Source organism: Onychostruthus taczanowskii, unplaced genomic scaffold, assembly GCF_017590055.1.
Source record: "Onychostruthus taczanowskii isolate IOZ18803 unplaced genomic scaffold, ASM1759005v1 scaffold95, whole genome shotgun sequence".
NCBI lineage: Eukaryota > Metazoa > Chordata > Aves > Passeriformes > Passeridae > Onychostruthus > Onychostruthus taczanowskii.
The window spans coordinates 1,403,107-1,426,153 of NW_024507546.1; the positions used below are offsets into that span (position 1 = coordinate 1,403,107).

Genomic DNA, 23,047 nt, shown 5'->3' on the forward strand with positions numbered 1-23,047 from the left:
AAGGGGAGAGGAAATGGGGACATGCTTCTGGCATCTGGGGCTGGCAGGCAAGCAGGATGCTGTGGGATTGTCCGATGGGCGCGTGTCCAGCCGGGAGAAGGGCCACAGCACGAGGCTGAAAGCAAAACCCTCTCCCAAGCCTGCTTTCGCACACAGCCCTAGGAGGTGAAGCCAGCCAGCTGCAGGGCAGGCACGTCACACTTCTCCTGCTCCGTGGCCTCAGTTCATGCAGCCTGCAGGTTCTGCAAGCAGGAGGTGCTGGATAAGGGCAGGAAGGTTGGCCTTCCCTGCCGGGGAGAGATGGGAGCATCGCTTAATGCTCAACATCAAACATGTTACAGTGTCCCATAACAAAGGAGGTAGGCTGGGTAGGTACCAGCCTACCTCCCAAAGAGATCAGAATCCAAGAGAAAAGATTGAATACCCTTAAGAAAACAGCGCCAGGGAGGGGCAAGGCTGAGGAGAGGAGGGGGTGAATTTCTGGACGGAGATGGATTCCCAGATATGCCCTCAGGCAGTCTATACCAGCAAACACAGCCGCAAGCTGTACTTGTAAATATATATTTTCACTTACTCAAACTGTAAATAGTGATGACAGCTGGGAGAAGAGCAAAGATGGATAGGAGGGAGGAGAAGAGAGATTTTTTTTTTTTTTAATTTCTCATGAAGTAACAAAGTTGCCAATCTCAGAATTGGTGAAAAAGTGTACTGGCATCAAACCAAAACTCAGCTCCTGAATGACACATGCTGACAATCAAGGTTCGTTGTTTTTTCACTTAATGAGATCATTTCACAAAGCACTGGAATATTTTCAGGTTAGGGCCAGATCCTCACAGTGATACAAACCAGTGGGATGACTCAGTGCTGCTAAACTACAGAAGATCTGGCCTTCGAAACAAAATTCAGATGCCTGGAGCATCACAGAAAATGGACTTTCAAGGCCTTTAAATCATTCCTCAGATCCTGTGGATATTGTTAGATCTTACAATTCCACTGAAATTATATTTTCCTTCAAGTCATAGACTTCTTAGAGAAATGATATGAAATTCTCACTTTGTAATAAACACACCATACATCCCAGCCTTCTCAAATTCCTGAAAAGGTTTTGAAAAAAAAAGAAAAAATATCAAATCAATTAAATTCAAACCATGTGGAAGGAAGGCCTGTTCACTTTAAACAACTAAACAATTTGTGCTTCTAAACATAGTTTTGATTGTTTATTTGTTTTAAAGTCCAAGTCAAATAAGCTGTTTTGATCTGTAGAACTGAACCCAAAATATTTTCAGATGGTCAACTTGTAAACTTTTTGACATTGACTCATGTGTTTTCTTGCCAGATTCATGACTTTTATCTCTTTGACACTCCCTTGGCTTCTGAGTGCCTCTTCTCAATTTTAAATAGTGGTTAAAACCTCAGTTAGGTTCTTGGTACCTGAGACAAGCTTCAGTGATTTAAAGCATTTTCAAAAAATTCTAGCAAGCAAGTAGCACCAATTTCTTCTGTACACTCAAAAAACACCACCTCAACTTTTCAGGGCTCTAAGAGAAAAATCTATAGTAGAGACGTAAACCTCAATTGCTCTCTGATAATTTGGCTCGATTTCCTGCATTCAAAGCCTGTCCTGCTTTCCCACTTGAGCTAAAGTGTTCAGGGACTTCTCTGGAGTAAGAAGGTACCTGCTAAACAACACGTGAAGAAGAGAGGACTATGTTTTGCAGCTCTTCTTTCTTCTGTCAGCTGTTGTGCAGAGATGGCAGAGAGGAATTAACATTTTTGTATAGCTGCTCTTGGTGGAGGAGACACCAAGTGAAACTGCGGCTGCAGCAGAGGGAATGAGGGAATGAAACAACTGTTGTGGGCTGCACATACCAAAAGGCTCAAACAAAGATATGGGGCAAAATCCAGGAGTGTTTGTGCATGTCTCCATAGCCCATCTCACCCAGTTCCCAGGAATTTCTGCAATATGTTAGTCTGATGTGGTGATACAGCCCGTGTGTCTTTCTCTTAGTCCTTCCTAATTAACTTTTACCTTGGCTCCTGCTGAGAGAGGATCTCAAGGTGTTTCACTTTCACCACACAGCCAGAGAGAAAGGATAGAAGTGCTATTCCCCCTGAGGAAGTCCAGCCAAGGGAGAGAATCTTACAGCCATTGGTATCAGGCAATCCACACAGCAAAAAAATTTAAGAACATCCAAACTGCTGTGGAAGTTTCGGCTGCAGTTTGATTTTTTTTAGGAAACCAAAGAACCTAACCATAGATCACAACACAAAACAAAATTCATTTTTGGTACTACTCAATGAAGTGTGCTGCTGCAGGAACCAGCAGGTCCAAACCCAGAAGCTTCTCTGGCCTCATTGACTCTGAGAATTGACTTCTTCCAGTCCAGCCCTGTCACACCACGGGTCTCCTGTGCATCTCAGGCAGGTCAGCTCCTCTCTGTGGCAGAAAGATTTTCACCTGCAAAACAGGAATCACTGGAGCATCATTCAGCCTGGTGGGAATATCTGGACAGTAAATACTCTAAAAATACCAAATCACAAGTTTCCTGAAGCTGAGAACAAAAGGCCTTGTCTAGAGCCACAATTCAGGCAGTTGCCTCTGCCTAAAAAGTTCTAATGGGATAACAGGTCATGACAAAAAAAAAAAAAAAAAAAAAAAAAAAAAAAAAAAGGGATTCACCACCAAAACCATGCCATACCCTTTCCCAAGCATAAGTTGTACAACACAAGGACTTTGCAGCAGCACATCTGTGTCCATGGTGTACAGGTAAATCTCTGTCTGACAGACATTTTGACTTAAAAAACAAAATGAAAAACACTAGTGTAGATCTGGCCTGGGCCTACAGCATGTTTGCCAGGTTGAGTCCACCTGGAAACAACCAGAGGCACAATAAGGTACAGATAGAGGGAGCTGCCTTCTACAAGCAGAGACACTGAGAGTGAAGATCCATCCCTGACAGACAGATTCAGAGAGTCTTCTGCCCATGTGGCTGTGTCAGAGGCAAGAGGAAGCATGGAACCACAGAATCACAGAGTTGATAAGGTTGGAAAAGGCCTCTGAGATCACCAAATCTATCTGGTAACCCAGCACCTCCATGGCCACCACTGAACTGTGCCCTCAAGTGCCACATCCGCATGTATTTTGGACACTTCCAGGGATGGTGACTCTACTACTTCCCTGGGTAATCTGTTCCAATGCTTTACAACCCTTTTTGTTGAGAATTTTTTCCTAATATTGCAGTCCCTGACTGATTCTGCTTTACACCAGTGGCTCTTTGATACAGGTTCTGTTAAAATTTCATGGTTGAGCTGGTGCAACTTTTCTATGTGATCCTTTTTAAAGTGGTTTTATTCTTTTTTCCCCACCAGGAGAACAAACAGAAACTGAACTGATAGCAAGCAGATTAACCCACTGAAAACACATTGTGTCAGGGTTATGGTTTGGAATATTTGAAGAATGTGAATATTGATAGAACAATATCAGAAAGAGAGGTGGCCCTTCTTTTGTCACTTGTGCCTAGTTTGCACAAGTTTCACTTTATCAGCTGCAGTGGCATTTCTCCCAGTCTAAACCAGTGTTAGAGAAAGAGGTGAGGCACAGGGAACATCAAGAGTGAGAATTTTTGAATTAGTGAACTGAACAATCTGGACCATATTTAAGCACACACATTTCATACACAGAAGAATGATGGGAAGGTATAAAGGAAAAAAATGCTTGTGAAGATTCTAAATGCAATTTCTTCCAAGAACTAAGATCAAAAGAAGTGTTTGAGGAAAAAAATTATGTTGTATGCAAAGCAAAAAAAAAAAAAAAAAAAAAAAGCAAAAACAAATCCTCCTTGGCATTTACTCCAGAGAATACCAGGAAAACAAGAGGAAAATTAAGCTTCTGTGTTGCATTATTTTAAAAAATCATTTGAATGAAAGCAAGCAGTACAATAATGAATTGAGACAGAGAGCACTGTTCAATTGGAGGTTGAATTTAAGGGAGTTTATGAGAGCAACACTTAACAAAGAACAACTTAGTTGGGTTTATTGTTATGGAAAAGGGGGGAAAAAAGTTGTGGTTTGTTACATGGCATTTATAAAATAGGAGGGTCTGATCAAACCGATCCAAATTAGTCCTCCACAGCAGTAAGACCTTAAAATTAGGTCAGGGGGATGAAAGCAGAGCTGAGTCTGAACTGTTTCATACAAAGGCGACGTGACATATGGAACACGTTACAGCTCAAGCAGGGAGCATGAATGTTTTCAGGAAAGAAAATTACAGAGGACTTCATAAGGAAATTTACAACCATGGAAGCTTCAAAAAGAATACAATTCCTATTTATTTATGTATTTGTTTAGGGGAGTCAAGCACTGCCTGTGCTCCAAAGGATAATCATTGTTTATTCTTCTTTCTACCTTCCTAACAATGGTGTTTGTGAGGTTTGGTTTGTTCCATTTTCATTGGGCTGCAATTTTGCCTTACCAGAACACAAAGGACAAGAGATACTAACATTTTAAGGGCTATGTTCTTTAGTTTCAATAGTAATGGCTTAAAAACCTTCTTTTTTTGTATTCTGTTCTGCTTTCACAAGGAGTTAATAAGTGAAGAATTTTCACTACAAAACAGTCCTTGAACGAGTTGTTCCTCAGCCTCCCCGCTACGTATTTCAGATTCTGTCTCCTGAAGGAAAATATTGAACAATAATACTGAGCTTCAATTTCAAATCTTGAACCTGAGACCTTACTGTAGTCTGAAAATTTCTTTTTAGAAAGAAACAAATAAAAGAAAATTGAGACGTCATTCATTGTCTTTATGCCATGTATAAACCCTCATTTTCACTGACAAATATTGCAGGTTAGGAGGAAGGCAATGAAGTTACAATACATTTTTATGGAGTGATGCCTGCATTAAAGACATTTCTTCTGTTAGAATGTAGATGAACTCGTTTCCTTTCTTGCAGTAATGCTGTTTTTTTCTTTCACATAGCTGTAGACCAGCACAACCAGCTTCAGTCTAAGCTCAGTATTCATCCCAAAATTAAGGACAAGGAAATAATTTGGTGAACTGCTGATCTTAGCTTCAACTTGGTGATAGAGCACATAAAAGAGGAAGAGAAATAATTTTGTTTTACCAGCTTGTTGTTCAGATATTTGTATACTCCATTTTTTTAATATTGTTAGAGACCTGCCACTGAAAGATCTTCCAAAAACAGTCACACTTTCTTCATCCAGGTAAATCTGAAGCAGCACCACACAAGTCTGCACAGTTATTTTAAGTCTAAAGTCTAAAGAGTATTTTAAGTCTATGCAAGGAACTTTTAAGCAGACGACACAGCATTCTTAAATTCCTCCAGTTTATTCGGAATCATGCTGTTTGTGAGCATTAACACCTGACCCATTCCCTATTGGGTTTCCTCATAACAGCTTACCAGTACTGACATTAGCTGAAGAGAAAACCAAGCCAACTCAGACTTTATGCCAGATTATGACCTCAGTTTTATGCAACTCAGTCTGCAGTCGCCTGCTTTCTGCGTGACCAAAAGCAGAATTTGGCCTCAAGCTTCAATTTTTAAGAGTTGCATATACAAATCTCTCTCCAAGCATAACACCATTTAATAATTTGAAATGGAAATAAGTAGCCTTTTCAATTTTCGCTAATTTATAGCAGTCTGAAATAGTTGTCTTATCTTTGATGGATAACTCTAGCAAAGTATTTTGCTTGTAAACCCAACTTCTGCCCATGCCCTTGAGTCCACAGTCCAGACAGTCTGAAACCCCCAGGCTTGACCTGCCAGGTTCTCTTCTGCTTTCTACTCACCTTATGTAAATCAAAGCTCTACTGGAGGTTTGACATCCCAAACTGTGCCTTCATATAAATGCAGATGAGAAAGAGGACTTCATGACACTGTCAAGGAAGAAATTTCTGAGACTTGAAGTGCTCTCAGCCCAGAGATGTTGGTTTAGGGTGAGATGATGGGAGCACAGGACAGAAAAGAGACTTGTGTGTGGTTCTGTCTTTTCCTAGGAGGGCACAGGAGATATCTCCTGAATATGTGTAGGCTTCCCATCAGCTCCAGCCATAGGAAAAGTTGCCTTCCATCGAAAAAGCCCATTACTCCTGCATGCAGCTCAGCAAAGCTCTTTGTGTTCTCACTGTCAAAAAGGCCTGAGAACATTTTATCCCCTTTACATGCAGTTATCCCAAGATATTGACTGACCTCTCACCTTTTGTAAAAAGTTCCCCCATATGTTTGCCTCCCTGAAGTTCCTAAGGATGTGATTGTTTTTTTTTGTTTTTGCAGTGGGCTCCTTTCCATATTTTCTGGTAATAGACTGCGAGCAGGTTAGGAAGGTCCTTCAGAGAACTCAGGGAATATGCTCCCCAGTTTTCCAGCATTAATAATATCCTCTCTCATTTGAACACAGGCCTTTACCTCAGAATTTGCACAGGATGCTCTTGCTACTCACCACACGTTGCCAGAGCTGGTACCTAGTCAGGAATATAAAAGGGAGGGAGGGTTGCAACCCCACTCTTCCCCAGCTTTGCTCCCATGGCTGTTCAAGCTCAGCTTGCTCAGAACAACTCTTCCTGCAGCCAAAGGAGCAGGGACTGCTCACCCAATACTCCCTGCTGAGAGGAAGTGGGTGGAGAGGGGATGCTGAGATGACAGAAGTGCAGAGAGCCCAAGCTTCACCCTACTCCGCTTCCTCGCTCTCCAAAAGAGCTGGCTGGGAGCATGGGAGAGTAAACTGCTCCATGAAAAAAAAAAAAAAAGGAAAGAAAAAAATTAGGATGAAGTAATTGACTTTTGTAGCAGAGCAAAGGGAGTGCAAGTGGTGGTGGAGAGAAGATAGGGAGGGACTGACTCACAATATATTCAGTTCCCCACTCCTGGGGAGATGCAGCTGTGCATCTCCCCTCGTATAGGCTGTAAAGTTACACTATCGTCCAAAGTAAGCATTCCTAATTCTCCTACTTCCTGAAGCACAACAGCATTTGGCTCCTTTCTAATCAGGGATTTCTACTGTGCAAATTGAAGTCTAGGACCAGGCTTTTCCTATGTGCAGAATTAAAAATCCTTCCCTTGATTGTTTTGTCAGTTCCTGGGGAAAACTACTGAACTGTTACAGCTGATTTACATTGGCCCAATCCTTTTTTAAAGCTCATTCCAAGTTATTCTTAATTCCTCAAGGCACCTGAGATGTTGTGTAGGAGCCAGTCATGGACACCTTTGGCAATGCTTTCTACATCTTTTTCCTTCCCTCTACTTGCTTCGCAGTTACTTCTGACTTCACTCGAGTGAGGACTGTTTTTCTTTCTTACCACTTCAGTAGAAGAAATATGGCATGGCATTACTCCTGATTTTGGCCAGCTTTCGTTAAGGTCACCAGAGTCTGGGGAAGAAGCTGAAGGAAGAGGCTAATCCAGTGTGTAGAGCTAACCTAGGCCAGCCCAGACCCCACGAGAGGAAGATCTGAAGGCCCACTCTCCCATTTTCTTCCCATGTGAGCTTTGGCTTGCATAATTTAGGAAAAGTCATACAACCTACCTGGGTTTCACTTTCCAAGCTGTAAAACAACCACAGCCCTCTCTTACCTTCTGTTAGCAGGGGAGTTTGAACTAGATTATCCCTGAGGTCTCTTCCAACCCAAACCATTCTGTGATTCTGTGAATTTTGGGGTGGTTAGATGGGAGTAGGATCCTTTTTTGAAATGTATAAAGTGTACATTTGAACAGAGGTGACCAGAAGTTCTGCTAAAAAAATTACTCTTTCCATTACTGGTTCTCATACCCTGAGAATTACTTCAATCCTGCCCTTCTATAATTTTTTTCACAACCAGAATTTCTTCAGTAAGAAGGGATTTTCTAAAAAGCCATACTAGTTACTGACTGTGTAAGGAGAGGTAAGACCAGCTGGGGTACATCTCATTTGCCTCCTTCACATGCCCAGTTTAAGACTTTGCTTTTCTGTCAAATATCTGGAAATCATATGCTGAGTGAGAGACAACATGTGTTAAAGTACTCCCAGCTATAAAATTCCCTTTTCAAGGATTTTTGGCAAGGGGGAGCAGGGAATGCATTGTGTATCAACAGCAAAATGGTATCTGGATTGAAAGATAAGAAAAACCTCCATGTCTTGCAAAAACCAAGGCCATTTTCAGATGAGTTTTGGACCTGGCAGAGGTGCAGAGCTTGCATTAGTACAGTGGGAGAACACAGAAACTATGCTTTGACTTTGGAAAGGCTTCTAGAGATCCTGATTTACAAATTATTGGACATTTTGGATGGAAATTAGCAGAGCATTCAAACATGAGCTGAATGTGTGAGCAGTCTGCACTGTAGCAGGGTGACTCACAAACTTAAAAATCAGATATTCTGCTAGACTGGGACCAGAATACTCTTGCCACCCTTGAGCATTAATCCCCAAATATAGTCAAACTCATGGCAAAGTGTGAACTGAGAGTTGAAACTGGAACACTTACACATCTCAAGGAGAATTGCATACAGGAAATTTTATCCACATGCACATTGATGAACTGGGGGACTCCCAAGCAAAGTTCCTTTTCAAGCAGATTTCTACCAGGAAAAAAATGCAGAGGAGCTGATTTGCCAGTCCTTACCCTCAGGACAGACCTATATGTAAACTATTTACTCTAAACTAATGCAAATTAGCAGGATGACTTTTTTGCTCTGAAGGGGCAATGGCTTTTTGAAAGATTCAGATGCAAAGGGAAAATGCATCCATAACACTTCTGTTTTATCAGAAATACAGGACTCCTTTTTCTCTGAGAATGAATTTTAAAACTTCATTTTAAGATGGTTGTGAGCGAGCTACTGCACCTGTGCAAAGGGCATGGAAAAGATGTTAATTATACACAGTAATGCTAATTTCACATCACAGTTCTGATGGAAACAATTCAGTTGCATGCTGCATGTTAAAATAAAGTTCAAACATCAGCTGTATTTAGTTACATTATCATCCCCTGCCTCTCTTATTGTACAAAAGCTTTGTCCAATTAATGCTGATCTCACTGAGTTCCTATGGTGGTTTTAAAATAATTGGATCAGGTCTGGGATCCTTTTCTTAAGAACGATGCATCAGATACATTGCACCTGCAAGCCTAACAAGACTTTTTATATCTGGGAGTTGTGAACCTTTGAGGAATAGGGAAAGGCAATTCATAGAGCAGCCTTTGATTCACAGAGTGACCATGGATGTACTTGTGCGTGGATTCAGAGAAACACGGAGTCACTGCCTCTGGAAAAACAAACACAGGTGCGGTTCTGTGTGAAATGGAGTGGCTCTTCCCCAGCAAGGCTCAGTGCCTGGGACAAACTCCAGACCAGCAATGTTGTCTCTTCTAAACCATCTTAATCCTGGAAGGGGCTGCCCAGGGAGGTTTGGAGTCCCCATTCCTGGAGGTGTCCAAGGAATGACTGGATATGGCACTTAGTGCTTTGGGATGGGTGACAAAGTGGTTGGCAGTCACAAGTTGGACACAATGCTCTTAAAGGTTGTTTCCAACCTTTTTTTTTTTTTTTTTTTTTTTTTTTTTTTTTTTTTTTTTTTGATTCAGTGATTTTGTGATTCAGTGATTCTATACTCTCAGTGCAAACATCTGTGATCAAGGGCCACAGAAGAGCTCTCAGAAAAACAAAAAAATGCCCTTTTTAAAAATTTTAATGACAGAAATATTTCAGGTTAACTGCAGGGTCTATTTTAATTCTACCCAAACAAAAGTTTGCTTCGTTTCTAACTAGCATTCCCTGTATTCCCTGTATTTCTTTTTTCTTCTGGGTGCAAGTCCTGTCTGTACTCATGAATCAGGCTTAGGAATACAAGATTTTTCATAATGAGACTCTACATTTTTAAATTTGCAGCCCTTGCTTTATTCTGTTTGTTTTCTTGATTTTACTGTTTTCCTTACTTCACAAAAGAAAAAGGAAATCAGAAGATGTTAAAAATGACAGAAGTTGTTTTCAGCTTCTGAAACAAAAAAAAAAAAAAAAAAAAAAAAAAAAAACAACCAAACAAACAAAAAACAAACAAACAAACAAAAAAAACCACAAACAGAAACTTTTGCTTTCAATGTAAAATCCTGAAAAATAATGATATATTGAAAGTCAAAGCTGAAATCAGTTTTCCCTTCAAGTTTTCTAATAGCAGAAAAACTAACAAATAGTGGGGTTTTTGGTGGTATGGGCTTTTTGGGATTTTTTTTCCTAAAAAAATGAGTTGTTCTGGGACAATGTAAATGTAAAAACATGTCAGACCATCCAGCATCACAAGGTCCCCAGGAACCTGCTCTTTCATAGCCTAACAGGAGGGGGACAAAATCCAGATAATCTGAGAGGTGCTTCCCTTTCTCCTCCTGCTACCAACTTAAACAAAATCCACCTCTGGCATTTTTAAACAGAACAATCAGGACAATCTGTTACAAGGTCAGGCTTGAAGCCCCCAGAATTGTGAAGAGGTGAAAGTTTCATCTGGAAGGCTGCTCGCAGCTTTAATTACCGACAACTTAAGCCCTCAAAGCATCTTTCTGACAAAAATAAGAGAAACTGCAGCTACTGCCTGACTTTAATACAAGACAATTAATCAGCCCTGGTTGAACCAAAGTAGGTCCAGGTTGACTTGAAAGGCTAATGGAACTTCAAACTGTTTCAAGAAAAGACTTAAATGGAGATTCAGTGCTGTGAGGAAACACGAAACCCAGGCCTCTTTGGTGTGGCTTTGGGTTTGTTACAAACATCTTGCAGAGCTTGAAAACTGCTTTTGACGATGGGCCTAACTTCCCTTTCCTCAGCTTAATCCCAGTTTTCCTGATTGCACTCCTTTGCCCCACTGTAAACCAAGTGTTCCCTTTCCCCAGTGCTTACACTTTCCAGATCTTTGCCCTGGGTTTTCTGTCATGCCCCTTCTGCCAGCTCAAGGCAAATGCTTGCGCCTTCAAGGCAGTTTCCTCAAAGGTCTGTTTTACAATGCTCTCAGTCATTTTTGCTTCTTCTTCCTGATTTTCTTTTTGTATGACAACACCTACCATCTTTCAAGCAGCTTTCCTAATTTTACTGCTTTGCTACAAGAAGCAGCAATTCCTTTCCAGCGCTGCAATGAAATGCCCCACCATTTTCATTTATTAAATACTGTGCTTTTCCAATGTTTTAGATAATTCCTGGGTCTGATCAGGTATTGCTCCTTTCTAAGTTTCTTTTCACCTCTGTATATCACTGCTCAACATTAATATTTCCCCAGCACACAAGCTTTTAATTTTTTCTTTCAGGTTTCATTTTGTAATTTTCTGCCAATATTTTATTTCTCCATCTCCCCAGGAGAGATTGTATTTCTCTCTGCTCACTTCTGTTTGCATCACCTCCAAATTCAGCTGCAAATTTAATTTGTTTGCTGCTTAGCCCTACTATTGCTGCTTAGCCCTATTATTGTTATTAACAAACAGTAATGAAAAGATTAACTAACACACATATTATCAGCTTAAATTATCCATAATGTTTTACTTCTGGAGTTTTCTATTCTTCTGTTTGCAAATTGCTTCTGAGGAAAAAAATAGTGCAAAGAGCAAAGATCTGGGCAAATCTGCTTTTTGTAGAATAAGCACAGGTCCAGTCAAGTGAAACTATTTATTCAGCTATGGACATGACCTTTAGATTTATTTGTACTTTGGGTAGTTTTCAGAGTTACACAGTGAATAATATGAAGAAATACTTCTACTTTTGTTGAAATTATTTACCCCACTACAGCTTTATCTCTACAATGGTATTGTTTTTATTTCCATGTAATTCATGCTTTTCATTGATAGATAAAATTTTGAAACAACATTACAGGTGGCCTTCCCTGATCCAGCCAGTGCAACACAAAACCCCAACCTGTCTTGCAAATGACCTTGTAAATATCAGCTGATTTCTGTGTATTCCAGTTTCTGCTCTTTTAAAAAGGGAACAACGGCAGTACTCCTACTTTGTCAGTAATAACCAAGAGAAACACTTAGGGATTGCTCCAATATCAGTGATGTGAGAATCAAAGAATGGCCTACACTGGAAAAGATCTCCAAGGTCACTTTGTCCCACCCCCTGCCAAGGACAGGGACACCTTCCACTAGCCCAGCTTGCTCAGAGCCCCATCCAACCTGGCCTGGAACACTGCCAGGGATGAGGAAGCCACAGCTTTTTTGGCCAACCTGTGCCCGGGCCTCTGCACCCTCACAGGGAACAGTTTCTTCCCAATATCCAATCTAAACCTGCTCTCTGTCAGCGTGAAGCCATTGCCCCTTGTCCTGTCACTCCAGGCCCTTGTCAAGAGTCTCCCTTCATCTCTCTTGCAGGATCCCTGCAGGCACTGGAAGGTCACAATGAGGTTACCTCAAAACATTTTATTTTCTAGGCTGAACAATCCCAGTTCTCCCAGCCTTTGCTCTCTCAGTAGGGGAAAATCAGTCAGCTCTTTGATGGAGAACCCAAAGGATGTCAGGGTATATACCTAGAATAATAAAACAACACAATCATTCCATAGAGCTCCTTCCTTTGCAGATACAAAAAGTAACAAACAGACATTTAGACTTGGCAAAACGTTTCCAACCCACCAGGGAAACTGGGATCCCAGATCCCAGATCTTAATATACAGATTAATCAGTCAGCTGCTTAATGCAAAATGATACTACTGCAGTGGGGCATAGACAGACAGGTGTAAATATGTAAATATGTCACAGAAGTGTCAGTGAGGGATAGAACTGGAATGGAAAAGGACCTTGTTGTGACTGAGAAAAGGCTGCCTACTCCTATAGCTGATTATAGACCTGGGGATGTAGCTGGGATGGGTGGTATCATACACATTATTAATAGTGCAGTGGGATTGTGAGAGGATGCTGGGGACTGCCAAATGCCTCCAGGGAGCTCTCAGGTGCCCTGGTGTCGGTGGCCAGGGAGGGAGGTGCGGGGCCAAAACCTGACAAGAATTAACTGTGCACAAGTTGTGAGAAGTAGCAGCTGTTCCAAAGAGTGAAGTAAGCACAAAGGAACTGCTCCTGACCTTTCTCTTGGAATCAGGCAGGTATGTGTCCAGCAGCCTCCTCTTGATTTCCAAAAAAATACAGATATTTTTGTGGAAGGATCAAATGTAGACAAACACCTGCTCTTGCAATCACCTGTGTGACTCTACACAGCTCATCTGACAGTGCAGAACACAGACTGCTCCTTGCAGCAGAGGTGTTATCACAGAACTGGCCCTCAGGAAGATGTCACCAGTTTGGAAAGCTTTCCCCAGTGGCCACTAGGGTCACGGTCAACACCACAGTATTGTGGGTTGGCTCCAAGTGCAGAGGAGTTTTACATGCTCAGGTGAGCAGCTATCCTGCTGTGCTTTGCTCAGCCAGTCACTTGAAGAAAAAACATCAGTGACTCTGTGGGCTGAACTCCATTTCCATAAGAAGTTAGGCGTACACCTTTCACTGGAGGTTACTGGGGCTCAGTGCTCAGATGTGTCTTCTCTTTTATAAATGGCCTTGAGTAAATTAATTAATACACCTCTGAGCTGCAGAGATGAAGAAACCTTGTTGGTCTTCCCCTCAGATGCGTAGCTGTGCTCTCCTGCCAGTGTGCCAGAGGAATGGATTCATTTCCAATCCCCTCACTCTAACTTCCAGTTTGGTTGCCCCTCAGGATGGGAGGGTTACCATTTTGGGCTGCCATCATTTGATTTTGTCCCTGAATTCTTCAGCTTCTCAGAGGGCCTGGCTCTTGTGAAAGGTTTAGTTTCAATCTGTCTGTGTTGAAATTTCCGTGTCCTGAGAAGTAGAAGGGTTCAGGAGTGTGTCTGCAGGGATGTTCAGTACTATGCAGCAACCTACCTTCATAAATCCATCTTGTACAAACAGTTGATAACTATTCTGGAACACAGTGCAAATTTTCAGACACAGTTATGTCACATTCCCACATTCCTGAACATTCAGAATTCTTTTCTTGTTCTGTACTTTCCCCATGTCCACCAAAGCACAGAGGAAGAGGGTTGCACTTCTTCTCAACATAGTTATTAGGAAGAGGGAATCAACAGGGCAATCCATTACTTGGGACGTAGTGGAAGCAGTGTTCAGCAAACAGTGACAATAAGTGCACTTTCCTCTTTGGTAAAAGCCTGGAAAAGCTGTCAGCCACCACAAAGGATCATTAGTTGCTTGTTAAGAAGAGCTGAAGCTGCTCTTAAATTTTTTTAGGAAGTGCCAAACACTTCAAGCTGGCTTACATAAATCATGTCGGTCATTACAATGCTGAATGTAAAACTCACCAGTCACTTTTCCTTCTATTCCAGTTCCTCTTAGCAATGACTTACAAGTAAATACTGGGGCAGTCTCCCACAGTACTAGGATTTCATGCTTTCTGCAGAACATTTTAAATGATGTCTCACTCTTTCCCTGTGTGGAATGTTCAGAAACTGACCAGAATAAAGCTATACACATATTTTTTAAATCACCACAAACAAAACTAAACAAAATTTTTCACTACTACATAAAGTGGTGAGTCTGAAAACAGAAGCAAATGGTTTGCCAGAGTTTATTAGGGATTGAATTTATCAATGAAGATAAAGGAAGGAAGTGCTAAGCTTATTTACTTCTCCAAAATGTAGACTTTAGCCACCTAGCTCACACAGAATTAATAGCCTGCTAAAACTGCAGTGATAGGCAGGAATACAAACCATTAAAATAAAGCCACATTTTGGAGATCAATCAGATTTGCAATGCATGAGCTTTTTTTTCTGTGCTCTTTGCTTTTGCTCTCTGAGCCACAAATTTCAGCAGTCTCCAAGTCAAATTTGCTTAGTGCAAACCAGCCACAAACACAGCCAAAATGAACTTTTGTCAGGAATTTACATGTGGAAAATGCCAAGAAGAACCATGAAGAACAACAAAAATATCTCACTAGCATCACCTAACCATGGAAAATAATTTTGCTTGGGCAAAATCTTTCCACCTGAAATGAATAATCTGCATTGAAAAACAAAACAAAACAAAACAAAACAAAACAAAACAAAACAAAAGAATCCCAATGACAGAGCTGAAAAATTCACATGAAGGATTTAATTCTTGGGAGATTTTCCTACTATACTCCAAAAGGCCAAATAAAGAGCTGCTTGTGCTGAGGTAGCTTCTGCTGAGGTCCACAGAATCCTGGGCCCTCCAGGAACCTGGAATTTGAGTCAGTATTCTCTCAGACAGAACACATATGCTAAAATCATGCCTCCAATCTAAGTCCCCTCTATAGATAATTTACTCACTGGTCTGCACTGAGTAAGCATTTTTTCTGCTTTGTGAATTGCACTATGGAATTTCTGGAGGCATGGCCAGAAACACCAAAATTATTTGCTTTGAAAATATGAAAAGATAAACATTTTAATGTTATACATTTTCCTCTCTTTTTACAGATTTAACAACACACATGCCAAATAAATCTCAAATTATCTGCGGGTCAGACTGGCACAACATTATATTTTGGGCAAAGAGCCATTCATCAAATGCAGTGCTCCTCAGACCTGCAAACAAATATTATTTTAATGTGTCTTATAACCATATTACAGCCAAGGCCATAAACCAGCTGCAGTTTTCCAATAACACTCATTTCTCCTATCTTGAATAGTGCTTTAAACATACTCTGAGGTGCTGGACTTCATGGACAGCCTGACAATTTTTAGTTATGGACTGGAACTTCTGAACAGCACTTATGAACTTCCTAGGTTGGACAAACTCCCTAAAAACTGTAATCTCACCAATCTTTGTGGTTTTGTCAAAGTTTTGCACCCAGAAAAATATAAATATTTGTTCTAAAACCTTTTTACTTTTGCAGCAAATAATCTGCAAAGCATAAATCAAACTACAGGTTGGATTTCAAAGTTAACATCTTTCCCACCAAATCCATAAGATGTTTCACATGAAGTTCAGTACAACACTTTTCAACATTTTTCCCATTAATGGGGTTCCTCCACAGAGAAGAAAACCAGCTCGTTTTAGCTTCTCCCACTCTCAGGTCCCCAGCCCTTCCTTTCTGTGCGCAGCGTGACATTGAGGAGAGCCTGCAGAAACTCCAGCCTTACTTTTCCCACCTCATCACCTGCTCCAACTTGTGTGTTTTGCTAGTGCCACTTAGTTTTGAGACTGAGCAGAGCAGGGATTGCATGCAGCTGCATGTTGGCATGAATAATGCTTCTGGCTTTTGGGCTGAGCCCTGTCAGAGCTTTGCTCACCATCCTGTGGACTCATGTGTCGCCCTATGTGTGGATTCCAGGTGCTGCAAGAAATCTGCACAATGACATCTGTTTAATAATATTTTTACTGATTTTAAAAGAAAATTCTATGCTGAGGGAAGGCGAAATTGAACAGCAATTTTTTATCCAGAAAGGTTTGGGCTCTGAGATTCATCTACATTAAGTTAGTATTTATTCAGGTATGACAGTAATTGTATGGTAACTGAACATCTTCGATTTTCCCTGCCCCCCAAAGCAAAACATTGTTGCAAGCAACAGTCTAGATTTAGGTGAACTCATACTGTGACAAACTGAGAATGGAGAAAACACATTTCTTGTCCATAAAAGGACAGCTCACACATCCACAGAGGGTAGCTCTGATTTTGCTGCTGTTCCAAACTGTGAAGTGGGGACTCAATCTTGCAAAAGGAAGTTTTGTTTAGAGTGGATAGAAGGTTGTTCAGTTAAAGATTTTTTCTTCTTTTTTTCCTTTGCCTTCTGAAACAGAAAATGGCTCACTCTCTTAAGTAGCAAATGGTGATTTTTTTTTTTTTGATTTTTTTTTTTTAAGTGGAAAATTTTCTGTTCAGGAGGGAGGGGATCCTTCCCCTTATCTTAGCACTGGTGAGGCACATCTGGACTGCTGTGTGCACTTCTGAGCTCCTTAGTACAGGAGCAAATCCATGAAAATTATTAAAGATTAGGACAATTGTACCTAGAGAAGAGGCTGACAGAGCTGGGGCTGTTCATGCTGCAGAAGAGAAGCCCCAGGGGGATTTTACTGAACTGCAGAAATACCTCACAGGAGGGATTAATAAAGATGGAGCCAGGTTCTACTCAGGTGTGTCCATGAAAGGAGAGGGGGCAATGGGAATACACTGAGATTTAGGAAACACTGCTGATATATGTTTTTGTTTGTTTGTTTGTTTGGGGGGGGTTTTTTTGTTTTTTTTTTTTTTGTGGGTTTTTGTTTGTTTGTTTGTTTGTTTTGTTGTTGTTGTTTTTTTGTTTGTTTGGGGGTTTTTTTGTTTGTTTTTTTTTTAAGTTTAAGGGTGGTGAAATACTAGAACAGGTTTTCGAGAAGGTTGTGGAGTCTCCATCCATAGAAATATTCCAAACCTGAGTAGGCACAGTTCTCTGCAAGCTGCCCTGGCTGATACTCCTGTGAGCAGTGAGATTGGCTTAGATGATGTCCTGAGGATCCTCCCAACTCCATCTGTCCCACGGTCTGTGACTCTGTGCCTTCATGCCAGAGTGCCAGAGGTCTCTGACACGTGGTGGATGTGTTTGCAGAGGAGGAAAATCAAATTCAAGGCTTTCCTTAGTCATTTGAAGAAGTATTACAGTCAGGGTTTATCACAGACTCTGAGGGTGCTCTAAGATGAGTTTTATATTTTCTTCTTCAATCCACTACTTGTGTACCAAATTTGTAAACAGGTGTGATCTGAAGTGAATGGTTCACATCCATGACTTAGGATTTTATGTTGAAAATTGATTTAATTTAAATTTTGATGCAAATACTAAATATACAGATGTCCAAATATACAAGGAGAAAAAAAAAATCTGTCCTCCCTGGACAGTTGCTCTTGGCTCTCAGCTACGCAAACAAGATGACAGAAAGGCTTAAAAAAGAAGTGACAAATGAGCTTCTAGAATATGGACAGAAGGTAGAATTAGAAGGAGTACACAAGAAGCCATATAGAGCAGTGCATGGCAAAGTACCAAGAAGCAGCACACTTTTAGGAATGGTTTTCAAAATACTGAATTTTTGAACAAGATTTTTCAATTTTAGGAGATGGTGGGGAGAGGGATGTCCTCAGTCTGTCCTTGAATATTTCTAATTGATGTCAGCTTTGTTTTACCTTATATAAATATAATGAAATAACTTCTTTAAAAACCACCAAAAAAAGGTTCCCAGTCCTGAAAATCACCCCCACAAAATGGGGATTGGGTCAGTGGGTCCTTCTGAATTCCCCACTTGTATTATATATAGAGGCCTAATACCCACTTTCTGATTTGACTGCATTATTTTCCTTCAGGAACCCCTTCCCTTACTAGAAAGAGAAAGAGAATGAAAGCACTATTGAAACACAGGATTTATTTCCTTATGGTAACATTAAACAGAAGCCACTAGAAAAATATGAATTAGATGGGTCTGAGAGATCTTAGATCTTTGCTAACAACAGTTAGCAAAGTCAGGACTTTTTCATTTTACACAGTGAGACAGTTTTCTACTGTGCATGATCCTGCAGGTTTGAAACTAATCTCTGTAGAATAAACTCTGTGGAAGTAACTTGGCCTCTCTCTGCTGCCAAGCCCTGGCCATGCTAGCCCAAGAACTATCTACCTCTGCAGAGAAAGGGCTTAACTGATATATACGCCACTATGTATGGAAAGGGGAAAAGCAAGGCCTAAAATATAGATGAAATATTGAAAAAAAAAATTCAGAAGAGAATTTGTACTCATTATAAATTATAACAAATAGCATCTTCAAAGAAACACACAGCCTGTTTCTATACCTCTATATATGTCTCTTTAGAGACATAGATATTAATAAAAAAAAAAATCCCAATTTTCATGTTTACAGCCTCTAGCAAACCTCCCTCTTGGACTGTTTTAACACTGACTCTCTGTTTCTTTGCAGATCTTACAGGTGAACAAGGTGATGTCCATCTTGTTTTATGTAATATTTCTCGCTTATCTTCGTGGCATCCAGTCTTCCAACATGGATCAAAGGAGTTTGCCAGAAGATTCAATAAATTCTCTTATTATTAAACTCATTCAGGCAGACATTTTAAAAAACAAGCTTTCTAAGCAGATGGTAGACATTAAGGAAAATTATCAAAACACAGTGCAGAAAACAGACATTCAGCAGGACATAGACGGAGAAGAAAATGTGAAATCAGACTTCCAGCCAGTTATCTCAGTGGATACAGATCTCTTGAGGCAGCAGAGACGCTACAACTCTCCTCGAGTCCTCCTGAGTGACAACACGCCGCTGGAGCCGCCGCCACTGTATCTCATGGAGGATTACATTGGGAATTCCGTGGTGGTGAACAGAACCTCGCGGCGGAAGAGGTACGCAGAGCACAGGGGCCACCGGGGGGAATACTCTGTTTGTGACAGTGAAAGTTTGTGGGTCACGGACAAATCCTCTGCCATTGACATCAGGGGACACCAGGTGACTGTTCTGGGAGAAATTAAAACAGGCAACTCTCCGGTTAAGCAATACTTTTACGAAACGAGGTGTAAAGAGGCCAAGCCTGTAAAAAACGGCTGCCGCGGCATTGATGACAAGCACTGGAACTCCCAATGCAAGACATCCCAAACTTATGTCAGAGCACTGACTTCTGAAAACAACAAACTGGTGGGCTGGAGATGGATACGGATAGACACCTCCTGCGTATGTGCCTTGTCCAGGAAAATAGGAAGAACATAGATCTGCATCTCTTTGCTATATAAATTATTACTTTAAATTATATGATATGCATGTAGCATATAAATGTTTATATTGTTTTATATATATTATAAGTTGACCTTATTTATTAAACTTCAGCAAATCTACAGTATATAAGCTTTCTCTCTCAATAAACAAGAGCAAAGGGTGTGTGCCTCTATGTGGCCAACTCTGGGGTTTTTTAGACTATGTTTGTGACACTGCTTGTTGGCAGCATACCTTAACCTTCTTGTAAAATCTGTAAAATCAGTATTTTTCATTCAGTATTGTCAAACCAGTGACTGTCATTTAGTAAACTTGTTAAAAATCAGATCAATGTCAAGAGTTGTGTACATATTTATATTCCCTGCTCTATACATTCTTATTTAATTGGATCTGCAGTGTTGAATCCTCACCACCAAAAAAAAGGACCAAAATACATGTTATACCTGCAGATGATGTCAATTTTTCAGGCATCAGGTATCCCTAAAATAAAGTTTCTGTGTATTATGCCAGTTTTACCAGTGAAATGACCATTTTCCCTCTGTTAACAATTCAGAATAGCTGCTAGTAATCCAGGAACATCCATTTGTGTTTAGGAAGCACATTTGTTTTGCAACTGTTTCTAATGCTGCCAGTGCATCATTGAAAAAATATGAAAAAAATCTGAAATATTTGTAGCCAAAACTCGCTGAAGTCAAGAACTGATCTAAATGGATCATTAATATAATACATAAAAGATGGTTTGTTGTGATCAGTCTCTTCCTCCTCACATGAATCAATTATCTGCATTGTTGGATCATTCCTCTCAGTCTGAGTTTTTAAATTAGAAACAAAGCTGGTGCTGTCTTAACCTTAAAAGAGCCCTTGGCTTGCACATTGTAGTAAAGAAAGATACGATATCCTGGCGTGGATATCAAAGCCACACGCCTGTACGAAGGTTTCCTTCTCCTCAGCAATCCATTCTCCATCTTTCACAGGGTGAAAAATGTGTTGAACTGCTAGAGAAACCTGGTACCTTTCACAGGAACGTGAAATGGATGGTGGCTAAAATCCCTGAAGTCTGTAGTTATACTGAAGTTCCCCAATTAAACATACAAGTTGTTGCTTAGGAGAGACAAATGGTCTAGCATGTATTTACCTCAGACTCTTCTGTGGATTGTCATGTAGCTCCACGGGGGACAGGAATAATGACACTACTTGAAGAGATGTCCCATTACACATTAGCTGTGCAATGCCCTGGATGGGATCCCACTCCCAGGAAGCAAATGAGAGTTCATGGCTAGGAACAGAATTCAGATTGAGCTGCATGTTGTCTGTTTCCAGAGAGATACAACCCACAGCCAGGGCTGGGAAATACCAGCTATTCAGAAAGTTTTACCCTCATTTATTTTCTGAGGGTTTTATAGCTATAGCTTTTGCTGCTGTAGCGTGTTCAGCATCACAAATGGAAACGAGATCAGAGCCCTCAAACATGAGGCTGCAGGATGCCTTTACTCATGCAGCTTTCGCTCCTGCAAAACCAGCTTCAAACATGCAATAGGCTATGAAAGGCAGCAAAGTGTGCGGTCTCCCCTAATCCCTTACAGAGAGCACTGCACACCATAAAACCACCAGGGAGCTGGACAGGTTGCCTTGAGGCCAAGCACTGGAACAGCCCTGTTTTGGACAGCCAGGTTGGAGCACGTGGGTATTTTCTTCAGGGGAGGCCAGAAGCAAAGCTTTTGAGAACCATCTCAATTTTCAGCATGAGGCCAGGGTATTTACCTCACAGGAAATATCATCACCTTCAGCACTAAACCCTAACTTTGCTTCAAGCAATAACAACTTCAGAGGTCCAATACCAAGGCAGTCATTAAAATGAGAGGATGTAATATAACAAGGAACTTGGTATCTGATAGATTTGATTAGAATATTTCTCATTTCTTGGCAAAAAATTTTAAAAAGGAAAAAACTCCAACCCCACAGAGCTTTTGCTACTGTTCCTAGTAGGAAAGTTTAAGTTTTAACTAACCATTTTGACTTGGGGGAATAAGCATACTTTTAAGAGTTCTGTCACACTGGATTTTTTTATTAAATTAAACATTTGATTTTACACCATGAGTTCCCAAATAAAGATTGTTTGCAGATGCTGGGAGCAACTGAGAGCTGATGTAGTTATGGATCACTAACTTTAGAGATCTCTTTGTTTCACTGTGCCACATAGGTCTATCTCCATGTGAGAAGAGGAGGTAAGAAGACCAATTTACCTTGGTGGAATCCCATTAGTCAGAAACTACCTTGTTGCTGCAGTGTGGATGTCACTTTTGTTTACATAAATCCATTTCTCCAGATTTTGTTACTGTAAATCCAGAGAAAATCTGTTGAAGACAGGGAAGAAAACATAGCTTTATAACAATGTAGACAACAACAGAGTTGATTCTAATGCCTTTATTTCTGCTCACTGAAAATCAAGGGAGATTCATTCTTTAAAGGTTCAAAGAAAGCCATTTGTCATTTTCCACTGTAAATCCAGTAACAGGGACTGGTCTTTGACTCTTGACTTTAACAAGTATTTTACAAGCAGCCAGCAAAAATGTCTCAGAGTAAATATGCCTGTCACCTGAAACACATGAAATGAGAACGAAGCGTGGTGCGTATGGTTATTAGACCGGCTGCACCTTTCCCACCCCAGGAAAACAATGAGCGGAAGTGTTACCCCCTGGATCTCATCCAGCTTCCACTAAAGTCAATGGGAAAAAAAAAAAAAAAATCTCACCTTCTCTGGTGGAATCTGGATCAGGCCCCAAGCGAGGAAAAACCTGCAGATCTCGACCAGAGAGCAAAGCAATCCCACACATCAGTAACGCGTTCCTGTAAATTCTGTGTACGCATAAGATGCTGTATAATTTTGTAACGAGTTTGTAAACAAAGCCTGTAATAAATTTGTTAAGGTCTAATTCTCTTTTCACTGTAGCCAGGGATGGTTTTATTGTTGACTTTGGTCATGGCACAATGAATTCAAAATTCCTATCCAACCCTTTTTTTGTTTGTGTTAAGTAATTAAACAAAATATTCAGTTCTCAACACCAGTTTAATTTAAGCATTCTAAAACTCACTTCCATTAGGCAGCTCAGATGCTCTGTCAATATTGTTTTGCCAATAAATCATTATAAACACACATTTTATTTAGATTTTCTCCCAAATGACCAAACGTTATTCTGAAATTGCCTGTCTGTGTCAAACTGTATTTTCTCTGCTTTTTCCCCCTAGTTTTTTTCCAGTCCATTTAGTAACAGCAAAAAATGCTCCACTGAGGTTTTGGAAAACCATCTGCATTTATTTTATCACCTTTGAACATGTGTTCAGGAATGAAATCTGTGCAGAGAGTTTACTGCTA

General features: G+C 40.5%; 1 protein-coding gene across 2 annotated transcripts in view; it reads left to right on the forward strand.

Moving 5' to 3' along the window:
• The window catches only part of NTF3 (neurotrophin 3), a 49,761-nt gene extending 27,081 nt beyond the window's left edge, over positions 1-22,680 (forward strand). For both annotated transcript variants that reach the window (XM_041426851.1, XM_041426852.1), the window contains exon 2: positions 18,877-22,680. In XM_041426851.1, the coding sequence (XP_041282785.1) occupies positions 18,877-19,671 (795 nt within the window). In that variant the 3' untranslated portion in view covers positions 19,672-22,680. The remainder of the gene's footprint in view (positions 1-18,876) is intronic.
• Positions 22,681-23,047: the final 367 nt, after the last annotated feature.